Source organism: Mesoplodon densirostris, chromosome 3 (genome assembly GCF_025265405.1).
Source record: "Mesoplodon densirostris isolate mMesDen1 chromosome 3, mMesDen1 primary haplotype, whole genome shotgun sequence".
In the NCBI taxonomy this organism is placed as follows: domain Eukaryota; kingdom Metazoa; phylum Chordata; class Mammalia; order Artiodactyla; family Ziphiidae; genus Mesoplodon; species Mesoplodon densirostris.
Window position 1 is genome coordinate 138,828,426 of NC_082663.1, and position 22,462 is coordinate 138,850,887.

General features: G+C 49.1%; 1 protein-coding gene and 3 non-coding genes across 5 annotated transcripts; 2 read left to right on the forward strand and 2 right to left on the reverse strand.

Moving 5' to 3' along the window:
* Positions 1 to 406: 406 nt before the first annotated feature.
* TRNAV-AAC (transfer RNA valine (anticodon AAC)) lies at positions 407 to 479 on the forward strand. The gene has a single exon. It is a non-coding gene; the product is annotated as a tRNA-Val (tRNA).
* A 6,445-nt stretch (positions 480 to 6,924) lies between these two features.
* TRNAK-CUU (transfer RNA lysine (anticodon CUU)) lies at positions 6,925 to 6,997 on the reverse strand. Its single transcript has one exon. It is a non-coding gene; the product is annotated as a tRNA-Lys (tRNA).
* Positions 6,998 to 7,465: 468 nt separating this feature from the next.
* Positions 7,466 to 7,537, reverse strand: TRNAA-UGC (transfer RNA alanine (anticodon UGC)). Its single transcript has one exon. It is a non-coding gene; the product is annotated as a tRNA-Ala (tRNA).
* A 2,333-nt stretch (positions 7,538 to 9,870) lies between these two features.
* Positions 9,871 to 21,526, forward strand: TRIM7 (tripartite motif containing 7). Of its 2 annotated transcripts, XM_060093762.1 has the most exons (7): positions 9,872 to 10,645; positions 11,535 to 11,630; positions 15,841 to 16,071; positions 16,870 to 16,892; positions 17,179 to 17,294; positions 17,787 to 17,822; positions 19,919 to 21,526. In XM_060093762.1, the coding sequence occupies exons 1-7, from the start codon at positions 10,139 to 10,141 to the stop codon at positions 20,428 to 20,430; spliced, it is 1,521 nt and encodes a 506-aa protein (XP_059949745.1). In that variant the 5' UTR covers positions 9,872 to 10,138; the 3' UTR covers positions 20,431 to 21,526. The 2 variants fall into 2 exon arrangements, with proteins under 2 accessions (XP_059949746.1, XP_059949745.1); XM_060093763.1 differs by lacking the exon at positions 17,179 to 17,294 and having other exon boundaries at positions 9,871 to 10,645; positions 19,919 to 20,068.
* Positions 21,527 to 22,462: the final 936 nt, after the last annotated feature.

Sequence of the window (22,462 nt, forward strand, 5' to 3'; positions counted from 1 at the left end):
ATATATTCAAATCTTATATACTTTGAATGTATTTGAACCCTTTAGATCTAACTGTCAATAGAGCACAAATTATCTGAAAATTTAAACCCGGCAGCTATCTCCCTAGAAGACAGAGATAATGGAGAGGGTTATCCAGCCTCAAGCCACATTTTACCTTCCCTCCCACGAGGCCCGCTGCTTTCATTCACACTTTTTTTTTTTAATTGCTACACTTGATTGATTTCACTACCCACTAATGGATCGCGCTCCACAGTTTGACAAACACTGTTACCCGAGGCCACCAAGGGACCGGTATTCCAGGGCAGAATGGTTCGGGGGGCTCTGAGCCAGCGGGTGGGTAGGGGGTCCTGGACATTGACCATGATCATAAGTCCTATAAAATATATGGGAAGACAAGCACCTCTGTGTTTCCGTAGTGTAGTGGTTATCACGTTCGCCTAACACGCGAAAGGTCCCCGGTTCGAAACCGGGCGGAAACAACAACGTTCCCTGTTTTTTTTTTTTTTTTTTTTTCTTCTTCTCCCCGGCTAAGACAGTTCCTTCCAGTTAACTTGACTACTTCTGTCATTTGTTGCTGGAATGTATGTGCCTAAAAGTATGCATAACTTTTACAGTTTTATCCATACTCCTGTCTTTTCCAATCTATTACCAGTTCCCTTCAAGCTAATATGTTCCACATCTCTAGGTCTGTAGTGCAAAACCAGGTGGTCTATGTCATTAGAGCCAGACTTCACAGAACTTAAAATCCTAGAAGATTTAGAGGCAGCAAAAGGCGGGAATCCCACTCAACGACAAATGAAATATTAAAAAAAAAAGTACAAGAAGGAGTGCGTTGGAAACGTATAGTGGAAGTCAGGCCGGGGAATTGTTCACAGGAAAGATAGCAGTAATAACCATACCATCTATCACATCACGTTGACTGTGTCTGGTCCTGTTGTAGGTGTCTCCCTCTACTGTAGGTGAGGCCACTGAGGCACAGACACATCACATAAGGTGAGCAAGTGTGGGGTAGAGGAAATAGTAGACGGTGCTAAAGGACGGAGAATGGGAGAAGAAACAGGGCACCGAGAGAAATTCAAGTTAGCACAGCCCGAAAAACAGCTGGTTCTGCCAGTGATCTGCTGGCGACTGGCTCCCGCTCGGCGCTGCTATCGCGACAACCTGCACCTTACAGACACCACCGTGAGCGAGTCTTGAGTTTTTCTACCCTGACTGGTTTCACTCCCATCCTGCGCCTCCTCATCAAACCGTCCTCAGCGGCAGTGCAGAACAGTAAAAAGAACCATCAGTCTCTCCAGAGGTGTCTCGGTCAGCCGCCTTCTTCACCGATCTCACTTGCTGCGCATCTGTTTCGGGCCCGTGCGAAGTGACAGGTGTGTTGAGAAATGGGCTCCAGAGATCAAGGGGAAAAGGCAGCGAAGGCTTCACAGAAGCAGACCAGCGGTGCTTGGAGTCCCCAAAACAGAGTTCCCGGCCGGGGAGATGTCAGTAGAGAAGCACACGATGTGGACTTTTGCAGTGCAGCCTGGAAAATGGGGTTCACACTTTCATACACCTGACGGTACACCAACTTACACGTGAGAGAAGCAACTTCTTTCCCAGAACTTCTGTCAAACTTGAAAGTCAAGTAGAGAAAACATCAAAGTGGTAAATCAAATTCTCTTTCAAGTTTCACGCATTTTTTTTTTTTTTCTTTTTTGGCTTCGCTTCGCAGCTTGGGGGATCTCATTTCCCAGACTAGGGATCAAATCCTGGCCCTGGCAGTGAAAGCGCTGAGTCCTAACCATTGGACCTCCAGGGAATTCCCTAAAATTTCACACATCTTAAATGCAGACAAAACATAACCAAAAATAGCCCAGTGATGGCAAAACTTGTTAGGCCACCTGCATTCACATAACTTACACACACACACAAGCAATATCGGGCCCATCTCTTTATCATTGCTCTTTTATACTTATTTGTATGCCTTACCTGGGTTTACAGATGTAAACCCAACCAAGAATGACAGGGCCCTGTCATGCAACTTAGAGCCCTAGAAGAGTGAGGAATTTTGGACCCCACTTGGAAGAATTCTCCCAGGCTTTCCCCTGCTGACCCAATTTCTTTTTTTTTCCTCGTGTTTTTCAGACTAATTTGAGATGAGTCAGTACAGTCCCTGCATCCGAGGCTCCAGACTGCCAGAGGTTCTCTTGCAACCCCTCCAAGCCGACCCAGGACTCTGGAAGGCCAGGACCATCACTCAGTCCTGTCACTCTTCTCCAGGTGGATTTTGGTCTGTGCCTCAGCTAATATAAGAGTTGTCATCTGACTTCCTTGGGGAGACAGTAAACAAATTCAGTGCAACACAATTAACACCAAAGAACCAGCTGGACTGAGCAATAAGCTCCACAGAAAGCTGTCTCACGTGAGTCATATTTCTTTTGGGTTACATTTAATGCTAAATTGTCAGTAGGACTTGACAGCTTTCCTAGATTCATCTTGTTTCAATTAATGCTAAAATTATTCTCTTTTTGATGCTTAAATTGTAGCTGCTTGTCAGTGGAAGCCCCTTTAAATTAGCCCCTTGGTCCTTTCAGCATTGCCCTAGCAATTTGAGAGCATCCTTGTTTCCTGGTAGAAACTCACACTTCGGGCCTATCTATAATTTTTCCTGGATGCAGGAGAATGTTCAGGGAGCTTGATTGATTGATTGATTTTTAGTGAAGAGTAAAAGAAAAGAGCCAAATCTGGGTGTCAGGACAGTGCATGGGGCCAAAAGTCCCTGGCTCCCCCACTTCTGACGTACCCTAGGGAAATCCTTTAAAGGATGTAAGCTTACACTGAGAGCTCTATTTACTTGTAGCTTTGCTAGATCTTTACTTTTTTTTTTCAAATAAACCTCAACATCATTACTCTACAAAATCATTTACCTAAATCTCTCACTCAAAAGTAATTGTATTCCTTTTTACTTTCATTTTTTAAACTTTTATTAGAAAATTTAAAGTAGACAGAATGGTATTAGGAAACCCCAAGTACTAATCACTCAGCTTCAACACTTTTCTTCCACCATTTCTGTTTTATCTGTACATCTACCACTTCCCATCCCACTGCCTCTTTTCTTCATAATCCTCATAGATCTCATGGAATAGCCTTCTATAGTCACTCTATTGATCATCTCCCTTTCCCTCTGGTTCTTTTATGTGTAAAACTTCAAGGTTAGGAAATAATATTAATAGCTACAAATCTCATGAATTGGGTCCTTACCGTGGACTAGAAACTGTTCTAGGTGCTGGGCATCATTGACTCCTTTGCACCCTTGCAACAAACCTATGGTGTGCCACTATTAAAAGGAAACTTCATTCACTCATTCATTTACATTGCAGTGAAAAAGACAGACCAGGTCCCTGCCCTCCTGATGTTTACCTTCTGATGGGCAATTAAAATAACAAACAAATAAACAGGTAGAAAAATAATCTCAGAGAGTGATAAGGACTGTGAGAAAATTAATGAGGGTGATCTGATAGAGTGTCAGGCAGAGCACAGTATTAGAGAGATAGGCCAGAAAAGATGCATTAGAAGAGGTGACAATGAGCTGAGTCAGGAAGCTAAGAAAGAGCCAGCCTTCCAAATATCTTGGGGAAGAGGCCTTTGGGAGAGGGAGCAGAGAGTTCAAAGGCCCTGAAGTAGGAGTAAACTTGGTGGTTTCAAGGACGGAAGACTGAGGGCTTGGAGGCTAAGGAGCCACACCTATACCTCCTTAGCTCTGCATTCGGATGACCGCCTCCGCACCATTTGCTGGTTTTGTTTGCAGGTGGATAGAAAAATGAGTGGAGGACACGGTACCTTATGTCTTTGAGGACTCCCAGGCAAATGAAGAGCACAGTAGAGTTTTTAACACAATGTGGAGTTTTTAACGACAGATGAATTAACACATAGGTTCATTCAGAAAATTTCAAATAAACAATTAACACCAGCTCTAGATTCCAGCTGTGACCTAATCACTGCCTCCCCAGTGCCTCCCTCACCTCACCACGAATTGAAGTTTCAGATAAATTCTGTAATTGTCATTTAAAATGTCTAAGAGAATATCACCAGTGGCTTAGATGTTCAGGACGATGCCTTTTGGTAACCTTAATTCATGAAAGAACCAGTGAAAGGGATTGTTCCATTTGTTTCAAAAATTTCTAGCTTTATACGAAGAACAACAATATTTGTAAATTAAATTTAAAACCTTGAGGAAAACTAGGCTTTAACATTTGCAACTGTAATACATTGAATGTTAATCACAAAAGAAGTATGTATTGAAAAGAATACATACTTTTCCCTATTCAAAAAACTCCCCCTTGCCCTTAGGCACTAAACATCTCAAATGATAGCAGAGAGGGTTTCCCAAAATAGCCAGTGATTTTAGTTCAGTTGGTCCTGACACAGAATAGAGGAGCAGGTCATTCTGGGTCATCTTTTTTGGCCACTCTTCCTTTTGCAGGCAGTCCTCCAGAATTAGCTTGCTCTGGTTGACATTTTGTCTTCCTCCTTACCCACAATTCACATTCCCCATGACACCAGCATGTGACTGAGACCTGCCTTTTTCCTGGGGGGACTTGCACCCTTAAACCAATGTGATATGACATAAACAGCAATGAAATAATGGGTGAGCATTTGATAATGATTGAACCTTCTCTCCTGATGCTACACAGACCATAGAAGAATGATTTTCTCAAGTTTAGTAAAGGGAAACCAGTGGCTGTTAAAGAAAAAGATGATACTGGAGTATTTTTAGACTAGTTAGAATATAGCCATGAATATATTAAACCTGGAAATAATCTTCTGTTTCAAATGAGGTTTTTAAATAAGAATATTCATGTGGATGGTTGATTAATAATTTACATATAAATTATATATAATCATTGTTTTAGACCACTTCACAAACTACATGCATGATCTAATAATTTATATATCCCCCATATGACACCAAGACCTTATATAATATCACATACAAATTTAATGTCTTATATCTGGTTGGAATCTTCTTGTCCAAGGGGAAAATTTGCCGAGTAAAAAATAACTGAGCAGACCTTTCCAATGATGTCATGGCTTTGCAAGTGAAGAAAACATGATGGCCTCCCACAGAAACAGGACTGAAAAGAGAAAAAAATAATGTCCTGTAGAATTGGATTAGAAACCATAAATTAGAGTGACAATGTGATCTTCAAAATCTTTTGTCCAAGTATGTGCCTGTGAGAGGCAAAAGGGAGGTCCCTCTCCCTGTTGGCCCTGCAATGGTTATTATCCTATAGGACAGACAGTAAGGGGCCCTGTTAATTTTAAGGGGGTAGGGACAGTCACATGTTAGGTTTGTTGTTAAAGCATCCCGATGCCACCAAGGCAGTGTAGAAACAGTCAGTCTCATTCATGACTGGTGGCAATCTCATTCATGACTGGGTCCTGTAGGACCCACAGCCTGGTGATTTGTCTATTTTACATTACAACTTCATATATACCTCGACCCAGGAATCTTACTTCTTGGGAATTTGCCAAACGGATATAAGTTCAAAAGCGCAAAATGACAACACTACATGCTTATTAACTGCAGCATTGATTGTAATAGCAAGAGATTGGAAACTATGAATATCCATCAGTAGGTGATCTGTTAAACTAGGATTCATCTACAGTGGAATATTATGCAGCTGCAAAAAAGACTGAGGAAAATTTGTATGTCTTGAGATGGAAAGATCATCAAAATATAACAGAGCTGTAATTATATTTTTGTGTAAAATAGGGGAAAACAAAAATATATTTGCATTTAAAAACTCTGGAAGAATATGTACATAGATACAAAACTTGTTACCTAAGAAGGGAGGATGGAAGTTAGATTCTTTTCACTGAATATTTTTATAAATGGTTCAATTTTTGAACAGTACAGTTTATTACCTACTCAAAAGATGTTTTAAAAACTCATTTTGTGGTGTAGCCTCTGTGGAAAATTGTATGGCAATTCCACAAAAAACTAAACAGGGAAATACCATATATCAGCAAATCCACTTCTAGATATATACCCAAAAGAGGTGAAAGCAAGAACTCAGACATGTGTACTAGTAGTACACCCATGTTCATAGCAGCATTATCCACAATTGCCAAAAGGTGGAAGGGACCCAAGTGTCTATTGAGAGATAAATGGATAAACAAAATGTGGTATATACATACAATCGAATATTATGTAGCCTTAAAAGGAAGGAATTCGGACACATGCTACAACATGGAAGAACCTTGAAGACATTATGCTAAGTAAAATAAGCCAATTACAAAAGAACAAATATTGTATGGTTCATCTTATATGAGGTCCCTAGAGTAGTCAAATTCATAGAGACAGAGAGTAGAATGGTGGTTGCCAGGGGCTGGGAGAAAGATAGTTAGGGAGTTAATGTTCACTGGGTACAGAGTTGCAGCTGGGGAATATGAAAAAGTTCTGGAGATGGATGGTGGTGATGGTTGCCCAACAATGTGAATGTGTTTAAAGCCACAGAGCTGTGAACTTTAAAATGGTGAAAATGAACAACAAGGTCCTACTGTATAGCACAGGGAACTATATTCAATATCTTGTAATAAACCATAATGGAAAAGAATATGAAAAACAATCTATAGATCTATATCTATCTATATTATCTTTGCTGTACATCAGAAGCTAACACAACATTGTATATCAACTACACTTCAATTTTTTAAAATGGTGAAAGTGGTACATTTTATTATGTATGTCTTAAACAATTTTTAAAAACCCACTTTGTTAGTAGGTAAAGGATAGATTAACCAATGAACAGGAGAGTGACAACAAAACGCCCTAGTGAATATCACACACACAGGGAATTTCCCCGTACAGGATTGCTTTATTTCTTCCGAAAGCTGGTCAGGCAAGGAAGTGCTTTCGTGTGACCAAAATAGACACCTCGCCCAACGTGGGGCTCGAACCCACGACCCTGAGATTAAGAGTCTCATGCTCTACCGACTGAGCTAGCCGGGCGTGTATGTCATGTTCACTAATATTTACTTCAAGGTAGGATTCGAGCTGTATCTAGCTCCAGGTTTGAAGTTAGTTGGGACAAGATCTGGCCACTAAAGACAAGATTCTTAGCAGCCCCGGAAACTCAAGCTCTACCGATCGTGCTTGACTGACCGTCCCTCCTACTTCTGTCCGTTTTCTTCTTGCCCTTTTCTGCCAGCGACCTCGCCCTCTTCCATCCCTGGAAAACGTACGGCTCAGTGCAAGGAAAAACTGCGCACGCTGATGCCATCAACGAACTCACCCTGTGATTTTTCATTCCGAAGTTTAAAGGCAGGGCCGCGGGCTTGGGCTTGTAGTGGGTCAGGGCCGCCGGCTCCTCCAACCTGCGCAAACTCTACTCTTCAGGGTTTTTTCTAGTGTTCTGCAAAAACCCTGCCTTTCGAAACTTGGAAAGAAAGGAAGCAAAACTGTCACGCACACCTGTGCTGGAGATGCCGGGGATCGAACCCGGGGCCTCATACATGCAAAGCATGCGCTCTACCACTGAGCTACATCCCCACTCTCCCAAAACGCGTTTTCCATCTTCCCTTAGTGCTTTATTGGCGAAAGGCAAGGGTGAATGAATGACATCGCCAGTCGCGACAACCCAAACGCAGCAAAGCTCGGCGGCCAGCGCCGGGAGCTGTTCCAGGGTCCTCTACTGATTCTAGGCGAGGGGACCTCTACCGAGGGTCGCCCGGAGGCGGGGCGGGGGTGGGGGGGAGCACAGGACCGGGATAAACCCTTGGAGGCAGCGGGGGAAAAAGAAGGGAAAGTCATCCGGCACGATGCCCAAAATGAACTGTGAGCCGAAATAAGGTAAGTTAAGACTGGGTGCAGGATGTTACTTTTGTTAAACAAAAAGAGGGGGAGTGTAGCAAAATATGTAATATTTGTATAAAGTAATTCAGAATTGCAAAGTTGATTGCTTGGGATTGTAAGGGAACTGGGACGTAGGTGATGGGCAGATTTTTCACTGTTAACCGCTCTGTACATCTGAATTTTGAGCCACATTTAAATCAATTCAATCCAAGAAGAGTTTACCGAGCTCTACTGTGTTCCAAGAACTGCTCTAGAAAACTGGAGGTTCAACCGTGAACAAAACTGACATAGTCCATTACATCTATCAGCTCCTATTCCAGAGGAGGTAGAGTGCTAGAGAGAAAACAGAGCCAGCATTGAGGGAGAGAATGTAGTAATGTGTGATTTTGAGAAGGTGACTTTTGAAAAAAGGCTTGAAGGAGATGGGACCTGAGCCATGCAGGTATCTGAGGAAAGAGAGGTCCAAGTAAAGGTAACAGCCAGTTTATAGGCCCTGAGGTAGGATCTTTCTGACATGTTATTTCAGGAATAGTAAGGAGGTCCATGTGGCAGGGGAGAGTGATAGGAGATGAGGGTGGACAGGTTGTGTGCAGGGGATGGAGAGGAAGAATGGGTAGGGCCTTTAGACGATTGTGAAGACTTCGACTTTTACTCTGAGAGAGATGGGAGCCACAGGAGGATTTGAGCAAAGGAGAGCCCCTATCGGATGTAACATTTTAACAGGATTGTTCTCACAGCTGGATGGAGAAGATAGGGCAGGAGTGGGACAGAAGGGGAGAAAACTGTTGTGATCATCAAATTATAGGAGATGATGCGGTGGAGGGGGTGAGAGAGTGAGGAGATGCTGAGGACTGGGAGTGGGGCCTTCGCATTTCCCCTGTCTGGGGGAGCCTCAGAGGACTCACCCCTTTGGGCCTGAGCACCTGGAGGGGTGGAGTTGTTAAATGCGAAGGGGTGGGGAAGGCTGTGGGCTGAGCAGGTGGAGGGGCAGAGCAGAAGTGCATTGTGGAAACGGTGAGTGTGTGCCTCCCCCTTAGAACGCTGCATGTGGAGATGCTGCCCAGTGAGTTGGATGTGGGAGCCAGGCATCCTAGGAAGAGCTGGGCTGGGGCTTTGTACTGTGGAGCAGGGAGAAGGGCTTTTAAGCAAGAAAGTGGAAGAGATCACAAGGAAGTGAGTATAGACAGAAGTCCAAGGGTTGAGCAAGGGCAGGGAGAGAAGGAGGAAACCACCGCGGTGGCCAAGAAGTGGGTAGGAGGCCATGGAGGTGGGAGGAGAGTCAGGGAGTACAGCATCCTGGAAGGCGCTGAGAAAGGGTGTCCGTAAGGGGGAAGCATCAGAGGACAGGGGAGGTAAGGCCTGAAAAGGGGCCTGCTTTCACCTCTGGGTTAGGATCGCTGTGGTCACTGGTGACCTTTGACAAGAGCAGTTTCTGAGGAGGTTGGGGAAGAAAATCTGCCCCAAGTGCCCTCCAGAGGGAGTGAGGTGAGAGAGGGTGTGAGTAAATAACACTGGCAGTTCTGGGCGGTGGGTAGGGGGACTGTAGAAACGAGCTAGAGAAACAAAGGATTGGGTTTTGGAGGGGTATAACACCGAATAAAGTGGGGGAATTGACTGTAAGTGTATTACTTGCTTTAAAAAAACAAAAAGAATAAACGGGGAGGCGGGGGGACACAATCGCGGGAGAGGTAGCTACAGAAGTGGATACAAGGCCACGCTTTGGGGTCGGGGGCAAGAGTCAGGTTCCAGACTCTAAATTTAGCTCAGCACAGGGCCGGACAAACCTGAGCTCCGGGAACCTGACACTGGTCCGGCGCCCGGCCCTCGGGCTGTGCTGGGTCGGCCTCGGGCGGCAACTGGGAGTGGTGCCCAGATGGGCGTGTGCTTCCACCTGTCCCGGCCCGTTTTCCAAGGCTGACTGGGTCAGGCTGGGACGGCCTAGACAGGCTCCCGTCAGGGGTGAGAGAAGGGAGAGACGGAGAGAGGGCGCCGCGGGACCCAGGAGGCCGCGGGCCAAGGCGGGATATTGAGGGGCCCAGAACGGGAGCGCAGAGCACTGGCCTGCACTGAGATCCCCTCGCCCTGCGCTGCCCGGTCAGCTATCAAAGCGCACCCTCCCCTCACTTTTCACATCCTGGAGCACACTCGGCTCAAGTCTCTGCCAGCAGGCGTCAGCCCCGCCCTTCTTCTTCCCGTGGGCGCTCGGAGGCCCGCCCCGGCCGCTGCGCTGGGAGCGGCGTACCGTAGGGTAGGGTAGCCTCTCCCGCGCCGCCCGACTTGGGTGAGCTGAGGGTGCGCATGGCGGCGGTGGGGCCGCGGACTGGCCCGGGCGCCGGGGCCGAGGCGCTGGCGCTGGCGGTAGAGCTGCAGGGCGAGGCGACCTGCTCCATCTGCCTGGAGCTCTTCCGGGAGCCGGTGTCCGTCGAGTGCGGCCACAGCTTCTGCCGCGCCTGCATCGCGCGCTGCTGGGATCGCCCGGGCGCCGGGGCCACCCCCGCGTCCCACAAGTTGTCCTGCTCGCTGCCCTGCCCGCAGTGTCGCGAGCCCGCGCGCCCGGGCCAGCTGCGGCCCAACCGGCAGCTGGCCGCGGTGGCCATGCTGCTGCGGCGCTTCAGCCTGCCAGCGGGCGCGCAGGGGGAACGCGGGCCTCCGGAGGCGGGGGCGGCCGGGTGCGCGCAGCACCGCGAACCGCTCAAGCTCTACTGCCAGGACGATGGACGTGCCATTTGCGTGGTGTGCGACCGCGCCCGCGAGCACCGCGCTCACGCCGTGTTACCCCTGGACGAGGCGGTGCAGGAGGCCAAGGTGAGCGCCGTCCCCACCCCTGAGCGTCCCCGGGACCCCCAGTCCCCGTTCTGCGTTCCCGCGCAGGCAAGGAGGCCCAGGTGAGCCCCTGCTTCTTTTCCCTTATCCCATCCTGCGCAGCACTGGCTTCGGGACTGAGCGCGGCTCTCCGTCTGTCACCCCCGACACCACCAATACCACCTTCCCAAACCCCTCGCCTTTCCCTCTGGGCCCCTACTGGACCGCCTGCACGATGCCCCACAGATCTGGAGATTTTCCTTCTGTCGGTACCTGGCTTTGAGCGGTTTCTCCGGCACACCCATACATTCGCTACCCTCACTCTCAGCCCTTTCCCTGGGCATAGCTCTGTTCGGTGTTCTCACCTTCTGTGGCCGAGTGGGACGACCTTCCCAAGAGATCGGGGTAAGGGGGTGGGTGGCTCCAGGGCTGAGTAGAGAGCCAAGAGCCATCTGGGATTCTGGCACCTCCCTTTCCTGCCAACTTGCTAGGGTGTGCGCGGAGGCCTCTGGCACAGTCCCCAGTCTTTCTTTGCTCTTACCCTGCTCCAGCTCTCCCACCCAGAGGGCTTTCTGATGGTGGTGAGGAGAGCAGAAGGGAGGACTAGGCAGGTTGGGCTGCTGGGGGGCTTGATTTCAGCCTGGATGGTGCACAGATGGTCTTGAGGACGGGAGACCCTGAGACCTTTGGAGTCACCCAGCAGCTGTCCTGTTCCCTTACGTGCAGCTTGTGCAGGCTGTAGCCATCCCGACGTCCAGAGGTGGCTTCAACCCTGCCCGCCTCCTCCTCAATGAACAGGGCCTTCCCTTTCTCCTGGGTGGCTTCAGGAAGGCACACGTGGGAGTTGCCAGAACCCTCTCCCCACAGGGTCCTCCTTCTCACTCTTCCGCAGGAGCTCCTGGAGTCCAGGCTGAAGGTCTTGAAGAAGGATCTGGAGGACTATGAGGCATTTCGTTCCACCGAAGAGAAGGAGAGCAGGGAGCTCCTGGTGAGCATGGCAACCCCCAGGTTGGCTCCCCTGGGTGACAGCAGAGGGCCACCCACCACTCTGGCTAGGTGTGTGTGGCTTTGGAGTGTGTGCCTGTGGAACAGCACAGGTGCATTTTAGAAATATAGTGAGATGCATATTATAGAGGGTGATCGTGTAATTTATTATATAACCAGAGCTTTTGAGAGTGAAAGGGAGGGCTAAAATAATAATTATTATTTTTTTTTTTTTGCGGTACACGGGCCTGTCACCGCTGTGGCCTCTCCCGTTGTGGAGCACAGGCTCCAGACACGCAGGCTCAGCGGCCATGGCGGGCCCAGCCGCTCCGCGGCCTGTGGGATCTTCCCGGACCAGGGCACGAACCCGTGTCCCCTGCATTGGCAGGCGGGCTCTCAACCACTGCACCACCAGGGAAGCCCTAAAATAATTATTTTAGAACAGCTGGCTTGAAGTGGAACTGTCCAGGTGAATCAGAATGTATCGTCCCCCTAATATTACATAACACCCCAGTTAGGGTCTGTGGAGCATCTTGTAATTGAACACATTAATATTTCTATAGAGAAACATATGAATATTTATACTAAGTGTGAGCCTTCTGTCAGTCTATGGCATATTTTACCACCAAAGGAGTTGGGAAAACTTTTTTTCACTGTTAGAGTTTTTTAGATTTTGAAATCGAGGCTAGGGGAGAGGGGTTGGGGGATGGGGGAGGGAAAGGCAGAGCTGCTCCCCACCCAGCAGAGGGCAGGAGGTTCCGGGACTTGGGTTTTCAGCAGCCGATTGTGCTAGCACCCGCCCTGCCCAGCGCTTGGGGTGTTATTTTGTCTTCCTTGAAGTGGAACAGGAAAGTGAAATGGGGTTCATTTTGGTTAAGGTGGGCAAATGTGGGTCACTGTCATTTTCTATCTCGAAAATTCAGTTCCTAGCTCAAAAACTAGGGGTTAAAAGAATGAAAGGATCCACTAAGGCCTGTTAGGGCAGGGCTCTGAAGTTCTGGAGTTGGAAAATGGAGGGAGAGGAACCTGAGGGCTGCCCCCCCTTAAGGGAAGGAGGTGTGGGGTGAACGGGAGGACCCTGTGTACAGGTGCCCCAGGGTCCTTTCCTGACCCTGAACTGCATCTGGTACACCTGCATCCCATGCACGTCTCAGGCATTCTCTTCTGAACATTCACTTCCCTCCACAAGGAAGGGCTCACCCCTCACCCCCTCCAGATCTCCACCCTGCTCTGCTGGAAAAAAGAGGAAGCATGTGGCTCTTTGGCCATTGCTGTACATCTGTGATCCAGAGGGCCTTCTCCAGCTTGGGCAGCTTCATGGTCTCTGACCCCACACCCCATGACATTGCTTAGCACTTTCTACTCTGTCCTACCCCCACCCAGCCAACCCCCCTCTGGCCCACACATCCTTTATGATTACAAAATACCTGCTTAATGAGACAACCATTGCTGCTATGCGAACAAGGAGAATGAATATTTTTATTTGAAAATTGCTCTTACCATTTAGAGGACTAGTTCTCAACTGGTGGCAATTTTGGGCCCCAGGGGACATTTGGCTATGTCTGGAGATATTTTTGGTTGTCAACACTGGGGCAGGGGTGCTACTGGTGTTTACCGGTAGAGGCCAGGGTACTGCTTAAACATCCTGCAATGCGTAGGACAGCCCTCCACCACAAATAATTACCTTGCCCCAAATGTCAATAGCGCCGAGGTTGCAAACCCCGATTTAGAGTATTTTGGTAAGTATTGTCCCACTTGTGTTATTTCCTTGGGAGACCATACGCTACAATTGCAAGGAGCTTGGACTCTGGGGTCAGACTCCCTGGATTAGAATCCTGACTTCCCACTTCCTGGTAATGCACCTCTCTGTCTTGGTCTTCTCATTCGTAAATCAGGATGAGAGTGTACCCACGTCGCTGGGTGGTTGTCAGCACTGAGGGGGTTAACGCCTGTAAAGTTCCCTGTGTTGCTGCTGCCCGCTTGCCCAACATCCTGAAGACTGGGGAGCAGTGACCTGAACCCAGGTCTCCTGACTTCAGAACCCACTTACAGTCTCCTCTTCCAGCCACCCCCTCCTCCCCTAGAGTTTTCAGGGAAGAGGAACTTTGACATTTGAGCTTGTGCTGGAGGGATGGAATCCTTCTCACTGGCCATGAGGGGCCTCACTTGGTATATCATGCAGCGTCCCTCCCAGGTATTCACGTAAAGAATCCAGAGGATCAGGAGCGAGAGTCTGTGTCTGAAAACGCAGGGGTGAAAGTCCTGTGGATGGTGGTAATGGGAAGCACAGAATAGAAAGCTTGCACACAGCGGCCTCTTCCTTAGGTCGTTGTGGGTGTGCTGTTACCTCTGATCACTGGCATTGATTTTCCTTCCTTCTTGCTACTTTTCTGCATTTCCGGGTTTGGTATTATGAACTTGTGTTGCCTTTCCAATTGCTAAACAGAAAAGGTGCTCTTTAAAATGAAGTAAAGTGAAGAGTGAAAGTTGGAGGGGTGACAAATGTTAAAGTACAAAATTCAAATGAGTAAAATTTAAAGATCTGATTGGCTTTATTCAGTGATTCATAAATCAGCCAACATCCCATCTCGCAGAAAGAAAGAAGTTCTGAAGAGCTGTACGAGGCAAGAGACTTTACAGGCAGAGGAAGCAGCAACAAGGAAGTTGTACTAGGCAGAAAAGTGGGTTGGCCACAGAGGCTCATGAGTAGAATAGTTGTTTTGATGGTTAAGAAGGCTTTTCATTGGCCCAACAGCATGGGCTCCCACTCACCACGAATGATCTAGCAACTGCTGCTGCCCAGTGTTCAGCCTGGCAGCAACAGAAGCACTGCAGAGGCCTGATACATCGTCCTTGAAGGAAACCAGTTACTTGGTAGCAGATGGATTGCACTGGACCTCTTCCACCCTGGAAGGGACAGCATTTTATCTTGGCTGGAACTGACACATTTCTAAGAGTTGTCTTTTCTGCCTGCAGAGCCCAAGCCAGCACTACTAAGGACTTACAGACTATTTGATTCATCAACATGATTTATGATCCCAAAGTAGTTTGGGTGTCTGATTAGAGAGAGAATTTAAACATAAGAAGTGCTGTGAAGGTAGAAGTATTTTAAATTTATTTCCAGTCTTGCAGTTTTGATATCCTATTAGTACATGTTTTTAATGCTGTGAATATGCTTCTTTAAATGTGAGACCTGCCACCATCTCTCCATGTAGATACTTGCCTCACCCTTGCAGCCTAACAATGAATTAGGGTACTTTGTTGGCCTGCTTGTCTGACAGCCAGTGACATCAATGATTTACTTTAAGTTTCTATGTCTTAAAATGAGTTTTCATCAGCAGCCCCCACTCCACAAAGGTTTTGCTTCAAAGCCACACCTTAAAGTTGCCTTATAAATCATATTAAATCATTGCTGAAAATGTTGAACTAAACCAAAATGAGAAGAGTTATACAGCATTATGTCTGAGATCTCAGTGTGTGCCATCAAAGATGTTTCCCAACTCTACAATAACTTGAAACCATCATGTGTTTGGATGCTCTAATTTCAGCGGAATAAAGATCATAAATTTGGTCACACACACAAAAAAGTGGGTTGGCTATTGCAAAGTTGCTTTCCCTGTAGGGGATGGCAGGGGTTTATCAGGCAGATTACTGAACAAATACTGATCAGGCCATTCCTTATAGGCTGGTTTAAGATAACATTTGTGGGAGAGCCGAAACTGTCATTGGGTCTCGGTTTGGTGATGTGGGGCTTAACATAAGCGACTCCATTTGGGGCCTTGTTTTGAACACAAAATAAATGTGTTTGGGGACCTCAGTTTAATCCTTACAGTGACTGCAGGAGGCACTATTTTATCCCTCCCACTTTTCAAATACGGAAACTGCAGCCCTGGGGGGTTCTGGGGTGAGTCTGAAGTTGCCCTAGGTTGGTGGGAGAGCCTAGGTTGGTGGGAGAGCCCAGGTCTAAAGAGACACATGAGCGCAGCTGTGACAGGGAAAGGGAAAGCACGTGTTGAGGCTGCTGCGTGCTCGGAATTGGGACGTTTAAACTAGAGCGTGTGCATGGTGGGCGTGCATGCGTGAGTCTCTGACCCCTGAGCCGTGAGGGGGATGGACCCCTGCCCTGTGGGATGGCTCAGAGGCTTCTATCCGAATGCTGTATCTCAGATGCCCACATCCCTTTGCCCTCTTCAACTTCACCTCTCCTGGGACAGAAGCAGATGGCAGCCGAGCGAGAGAAGGTTGGGGCGGAGTTCCAGGCTCTGCGGGCCTTCCTGGTGGAACAGGAGGGCCGGCTCCTGGGCCGCCTGGAGGAGCTGTCCCGGGAGGTGACACAGAAGCAGAATGAGAACCTGGCCCAGCTTGGGGGTGAGATTGCCCAGCTCTCCAAGCTCGGCAGCCAGATCCAGGAGACAACTTGCAAGCCTGATCTTGACTTTCTCCAGGTGAGCCTGGCTTGCCCAGGGTGTACGTCATTTATCCTAAAGCAGGAGGCATGAATTTATCCCTCCCACTTTTCAAATGAGGAAATAAGAATGGCAGCGAGAACAGAATCAGATCCTATGAGTTTAGTAGAATCACACATCTGGAGCCAAAGTGGACTAGAGAGAGGAGCGCTGATTTTCCTGGGGTTAGAGGTCTGAAGGGATGTGGTAAAAACTTTCTTGACCATGGTCCACAATAATATATCTTACAATGTATTCTATTATATACATTGTGACAAAAGTCTCAGAAAATGACCCTTACCTCTACTACATGTGATGCACTTTGATGTTTTTTATTCTTATTTCCTTCTAAAAGAGTCACAATCCACTAAATAAACTGCACAAGTCACAAATGGATCAAGAATGGTCATTTAAGGGAATTCCCTGGACTCTGTACTTCCACCGCCGGGGGCCTGGGTTCAGTCCATGGTCAGGTAACTAAGATACCACAAAGCCATGAGGCCAAAAAAAGGTCATTTAAAAGGCACTAATCTGAGTGATGACCAGTTGTTGCATAAGAGCTGTCACTTGTTTTGGGTGATGTTGAAAGCAGAGGCAACACTGGGTCCTAGCACTTGGCTCCAGTGATGATTCTGTAATAAATGGGAGCATCGGGAAGCTGTTGCCACCTGGGGCCCATGCAGGAGGTAGGGGGTGATACACCTGCTTACTGCTTATTCCCCTGGAAGGAGGGAAGGGGCCAGTTTTATTTTCTCAAAGGTGAATGCTGATTTGGCTTTCTCTCATTGTTCTTTCCAGGAATTCAAAAACACACTAAGCAGGTGAGTGGACCTAACAATACCTTGGGCCTCTCTAAGCTGGCTCTTCTTTTCCACTTAGCTTCCTCTCTTCATCCCCCACCCCTGACCTCTCACCTCCCGATGCCCCCACTGCCTTACCTGGGTACCTTCTGAGGCAAACATCTGCTGCCTGGCCATGGGTATTCGGTACGAGGTCAGGCTCTCCTTTTCACCTCTCCCCACCCAGAGGACCTCACCATCCTAATTGTCAAGCCCAGTGGGAGTGGGACAGTGTTAGTGGGTCTTCCTCAGGGTCCTTGTCCTGCAGGTGCAGCAATGTGCCTGCCCCCAAGCCAACCACAGTCTCTGCTGAGATGAAGAATAAAGTCTGGAATGTTTCTCTCAAGACCTTTGTCTTAAAGGGGCTGTTCAAGAAGTTCAGAGGTAGGGGCTTGTGTGTGGGGCTGGGCCCTGCAGTCCTGGTGGTGATGGTGTGTTTCTGGTGGTTTGGGGTCCTGAAGATGTGCCTTTCCAAAAGCTGTATGATAAAACAGGAACTAGGGTGTGTCAAGGCCAGACTGTTTCGGGGAGGCGGTGGTGGCTAATTTATTTAGAACCCCCACCCCTACCCCAGGGCATGAAGCTTCCCCTGGGGACAGATGGAGTAGAGAGGCACTGGGGGCAGAAAGAAGGATGAGGAGGGAGAGCTCAGCTCAGAATGGCTCCAGACAAAAGAGGGGGAAGTGGGAGAGTAGAACGAGAATACAGCCCCCTCCCCACCCCCATGATTGGCCCAGCACTTGCCCATCAACTCTAGGGTATCTGGGGAGTGAGTGAACCCCCAGATATTTAACATTTACAGTGGGGCTGTCACTGTTGCCAAATAGAAATTTCCCGTGTCATTCACACACAACCTGCTTTGTTTCTCCTCTTCAGAGGATCTTCGGGGAGAACTGGAGAAAGAGGAAAAAGGTATGATGGCTGTTTTAACAGTGAGTGCCCGTCAATTGGCCATGCAGAGATCCAGTGACTGTCCCCCGGGGCTCTGTGCATGGTTGGTTCCTTCTGCCCATCCGCCTCAGCAACTTTGCCATCGACTGCCCTTTCTTCCTCATCCTCACAATTCTGATTCCTTCAGGCCACAGTGGGGCCCATAGGCCCATAAGTTGTTCCAGAGCAGGAGTGCCCTGCATCTTGAGATACTTAGATCAGGGAGTGCTTGTCGGTCACCTGGACAAGCCTCTCTTCCCTGCTCCCAGAGAGATGGAGACCTCTCCTGGGGACAGGGATTGTGTGCAGGGGTCGGGGGAAGCAGGGGGAGACTGAAGACTGGAAGGGAGGTGGTTATCACTCCTGCAGGGCTCTGGGGTGAGTGGGATCTAACCCCAAGGGGAAGGGAAGGCACATATTCCTGATGCTGACTGAGCTATCAGATTTTACTCGGGAAGAATCTAAACCAACTGAGTCAGAGTATGTCCTCCTCTGCTTAGGACCCTGTGACAGCCCTGCCCCTCTCAGTAAGGGCTGGAGTTTTTTTATTTGTTTGTTTTTTTTATTTTTTTTGCGGTACACGGGCCTCTCACTGTTGTGGCCTCTCCCGTTGAGGAGCACAGGCTCCGGACACGCAGGCTCAGCGGCCATGGCTCACGGGCCCAGCCGCTACTGCGGCATGTGGGATCTTCCCGGACGGGGGCACGAACCCGTGTCCCCTGCATCGACAGGTGGACTCTCAACTACTGCGCCACCAGGGAAGCCCAGGCCCGGGGTTCTTGCAGTGGTCTTCAAGGCCCTAGGGATCTGGCCTCACTGCACACTCTTCCCTTGGTTCACTCCGTGCAGCCACACACAGTCCTTGCTGCTCCTGGAAGGCACCAAGCACACAGCTACTTAAGGGCCTTTGCACTGCACCGGCTATGCCAGGGCCTGGAATGCCCTTCCCCCAGACAGCTGCATATCTGACTTCCTCATCTCCTTGATGTCTGTGCTCAAATGCAGGTTTTCAGTAAGGCCTTCCCTGGCCCCTCTAGTTGAAATTACAGCCTGCTCTCCTGATCTCTCTATCATTTATTGTCTCTCCTCCTTCTCCCCATAGAAAGGAAGCTTCAGGAGGGCAGGGATACTCCACTGTGGGATTCTCAGTGCCTAGAACAGACCTGGAACATAGTAGCACTTACAACAAGTGTGCATATTTTAACTTTTTTATTATGGAAAATTTCAAACATACACTAAAGTAGACAGAAGAGCATAACGCGTATTATGTACTCATCATACACCTTCATCAATTATTGACTCGTGGCTAGTATTTTTCATAAACACCCCTACCCACTGCTTCCCACTGGATTATTTCACAGCAAACCACAGATAACTCTCATTTCCGTAAATATCTCAGTATGTTGTCTCTAAAGAGATAGACTTTTAAAAAAACATAAACACAAACCCATTAAAAAAGCAAACACAAAACCAACATCATAACTAAAAAATTAATGATTCTTTCCAGTATCTAGGGTCTGAAATCCCCCACTTGTCTTTTTTTTATTTTATTTTTTCAATTGAAGTATAATTCATTTACAATGTTTTGCCAATCTCTGCTGTACAGCCCCAATTGTCTTTTTGTTTTCCTCTTTTGGGCTGCCTTGGGTCTTCATTGCTGCACGCGGGCTTTTCTCTAGTTGTGAGAGCGGGGTCTACCCTTCGATGCGGTGCACGGGCTTCTCGGGCTTCCGAAGTTGTGGCTTGCGGGCTCTAGAGCGCAGGCTCAGTCGTTGTGGTGCAGGGGTTTACTTGCTCCACCTGTGGGATCTTCCGGAACTAGGGCTCGAACCTGTGTAGCCTGCTGTGGCAGGCATAGTCTTAACCACTGCGCCAGTAGGCAAGGCCCCCCCCCCACCTCTTTTAAATTGGATTTGTCAATCTGTTTGAATTGAGATCCAAATGAGGTCCATAAATTGCCTTTCTGTGATTTCAACACCTACTTAATGAGGGGGCGGTGGGAGTGGGGCGAGGGGAGCCACGCAAGGACGCTGCATGGGTTGTCTCTCCCTGTCTTCCCCCCGCCCCAAACCCCACAGTGGAGCTGACCTTGGACCCCGACACGGCCAACCCCCGCCTCATCCTCTCTCTGGATCTTAAGAGCGTGCGCCTTGGACAGCGGGCCCAGGACCTGCCCAGCCACCCACGCCGCTTCGACACCAACACGCGAGTTCTGGCATCCTGCGGTTTCTCCTCTGGGAGGCACCACTGGGAGGTGGAAGTGGGCTCCAAGGACGGCTGGGCCTTCGGCGTGGCACGTGAGAGCGTGCGCCGCAAGGGCCTCACGCCCTTCACCCCCGAGGAGGGCGTCTGGGCGCTGCAGCTCAACAGCGGGCAGTACTGGGCGGTGACCAGCCCTGAAAGGACAGCCCTCAGCTGTGGGCACCTGTCCCGCGTGCGGGTCGCCCTGGACCTGGAGGTGGGGGCCGTGTCCTTCTACGCTGCGGAGGACATGCACCACATCTACACCTTCCGTGTCAACTTCCAGGAGCGCGTGTTCCCCCTTTTCTCTGTCTGCTCCACTGGCACCTACTTGCGAATCTGGCCTTGAGGGGCATTGCCCGGCCTCCCTGAGGGGGTCAGTCGATCAAGGGTGAACTCCTCCTAGCCCTGGCTGCCCATGGGAAGGCACGGTGCCCTCAGATGGAGCCTCCTGGTCACTCTAGGTATGCCCTGCAGACTCTTGCCCCAGGCTGCCTTAGAGGGGCTTCTGCAGACTACAACATCAAAGACATGAGAATGGGCTGTTGGGGACAAGGGCTCTGAGGTCAGTTGAGCAGGGGAAGAGATGCTTTGGACCCTCCTGGCATGTCTCCTGCCTGTTGTCTGCGTGTGGATTTGGCCTGAGCTGTGAGGAGGTGGACGTGGATGAGGACAGGAGCCCAGCTCCACCAGAGGTGCTTCCTACCACTGCCCCAACTCAGCAGGGCTTCTGGTTCTGTGGATCAAAACCAAGCTCTGGTCCTGTGCCATCCTCGGTTGCAAGGGGGCAGGTTCCTGCCAGGCCAATCAGGTTCATGATCCCTTCTGCTTTGCCTTCCTGTCAGCTGCCAGCTCTGCCTTCAGAGACCTGAATCTAGCTGGCCTGACGAAGTTGTCTACTCAGGGAGGATCACTGTACTTCCAGCTCAGTGGAGAGTTTGGGCCGGAACTGGTAGGAGACCCTTGATCTGTACATGAGGGAAAAGCCCAGGGTAACAGCATATAGGCATTGCTGCCATCCAATGTGGCTTAGCCTGATGACAGAGTGGAAATGTACAATACAGCCTCGGCCACAGTGACTGCTCCGTGTTCTCAAGTTTGCCTAAACCCTTTTCAAGTGCCAAAGTACAGTCTCCCTTGGGTAAGGAGACCAAAGATTCTGGAATTTTGAAACTCAAGGTGGCACGTATAATTTTACAGAAGCAACTAACACCAGCATGGAAATGCACAGAGCATAGGCATGCCCTTGACAGACACTTCTGGAGCTTCCCAAATGTATGCCAACAGCAGAAGACCCTGGTGCCAAGGCCTGCTCAGCCTGTACCCTGGAGGGTGTGATTCCCTTGGCTAATTGTTCCCCAGCATGGCTGGGCTTCTGGGAGAGTGGAGGTGGGCTGTTCCCTGCTTAGGGTGCTCCAGGAAACGGGGATGGGGAGATGGAAATACAGACTGTGAGCTCATTTCTAGGGTGCCTTGGCTCATTCTTTTTTTGCGGTACGCGGGCCTCTCACTGTCATGGCCTCTCCCATTGCGGAGCACAGGCTCTGGACGTGCAGACTCAGCGGCCATGGCTCACGGGCCCAGATGCTCTACGGCATGGGGGATCCTCCCGGACCGGGGCACGAACCCGCATCCCCTGCATTGGCAGGCAGACTCTCAACCACTGCGCCACCAGGGAAGCCCATTGGCTCATTCTTAACTCCCCCAGTCTGAATGCAAGAGCACAGTTATGAGCAAAGGTTTCTACCAGACTGGGTGAGCATGTGTGTTTATCTGTGTGAGGAACGTTTGCATGTGTGTTTATATCTCAGATCTCAGGAACGGGGGGCGGGGCCATGTGGATTTTGGAGAGGGCATTTATGAGCATGCGTATAGGGTTTAGGTGCAAGCAAACATAGGTCAGTATGGTCGCACCCTATTTTTGATTTGTAATTGTAAAATATTAGCCACTCCATATTTAGGTGAAAGCCAAAGGTTTCCTTCCCCCACTACCTAGCTACCCAGCTAGATGAAATCCACTCTCAGACCTAATTCTGTCCTGCACACATTGTTTAGATAGACATGTTGGCATGCAGGGGCAGTGACCATCAAACAGTCTGATCTGCAAGCATTTTGGAGTTTCCATGCTCTGTCCCTGAGATACTTCAAGCACACTTTGCATACAAGGGACGGTAAGAGAGATGTTCTTGTCGGGGCAGGCATGAAACTTTTCTAGAGGCAATCCAGAGATATAGCACTAGGCAGTCAGAATCCAGTGTCCTATGGGCTGGGGACAGGACCACTGAAGAGTCCAGCCTATAGCAGCATCCCAGAGGATGAACCCTATGTGGTGTTCATACATAGGGAGTAGCTCTAGAACACTTTAGCTAATCCATGTATTT

What these genes read in the sequence shown, in the direction of transcription:
- TRIM7 (XM_060093762.1), top strand. Translation starts at nt 10,139, where the DNA reads ATGGCGGCGGTGGGGCCGCGGACTGGCCCGGGCGCCGGGGCCGAGGCG. An exon ending in AGGCGGTGCAGGAGGCCAAG is followed by an intron (nt 10,646 to 11,534) that starts GTGAGCGCCGTC and finishes ACTCTTCCGCAG; the next exon opens with GAGCTCCTGGAGTCCAGGCT. An exon ending in AGGAGAGCAGGGAGCTCCTG is followed by an intron (nt 11,631 to 15,840) that starts GTGAGCATGGCA and finishes CTCCTGGGACAG; the next exon opens with AAGCAGATGGCAGCCGAGCG.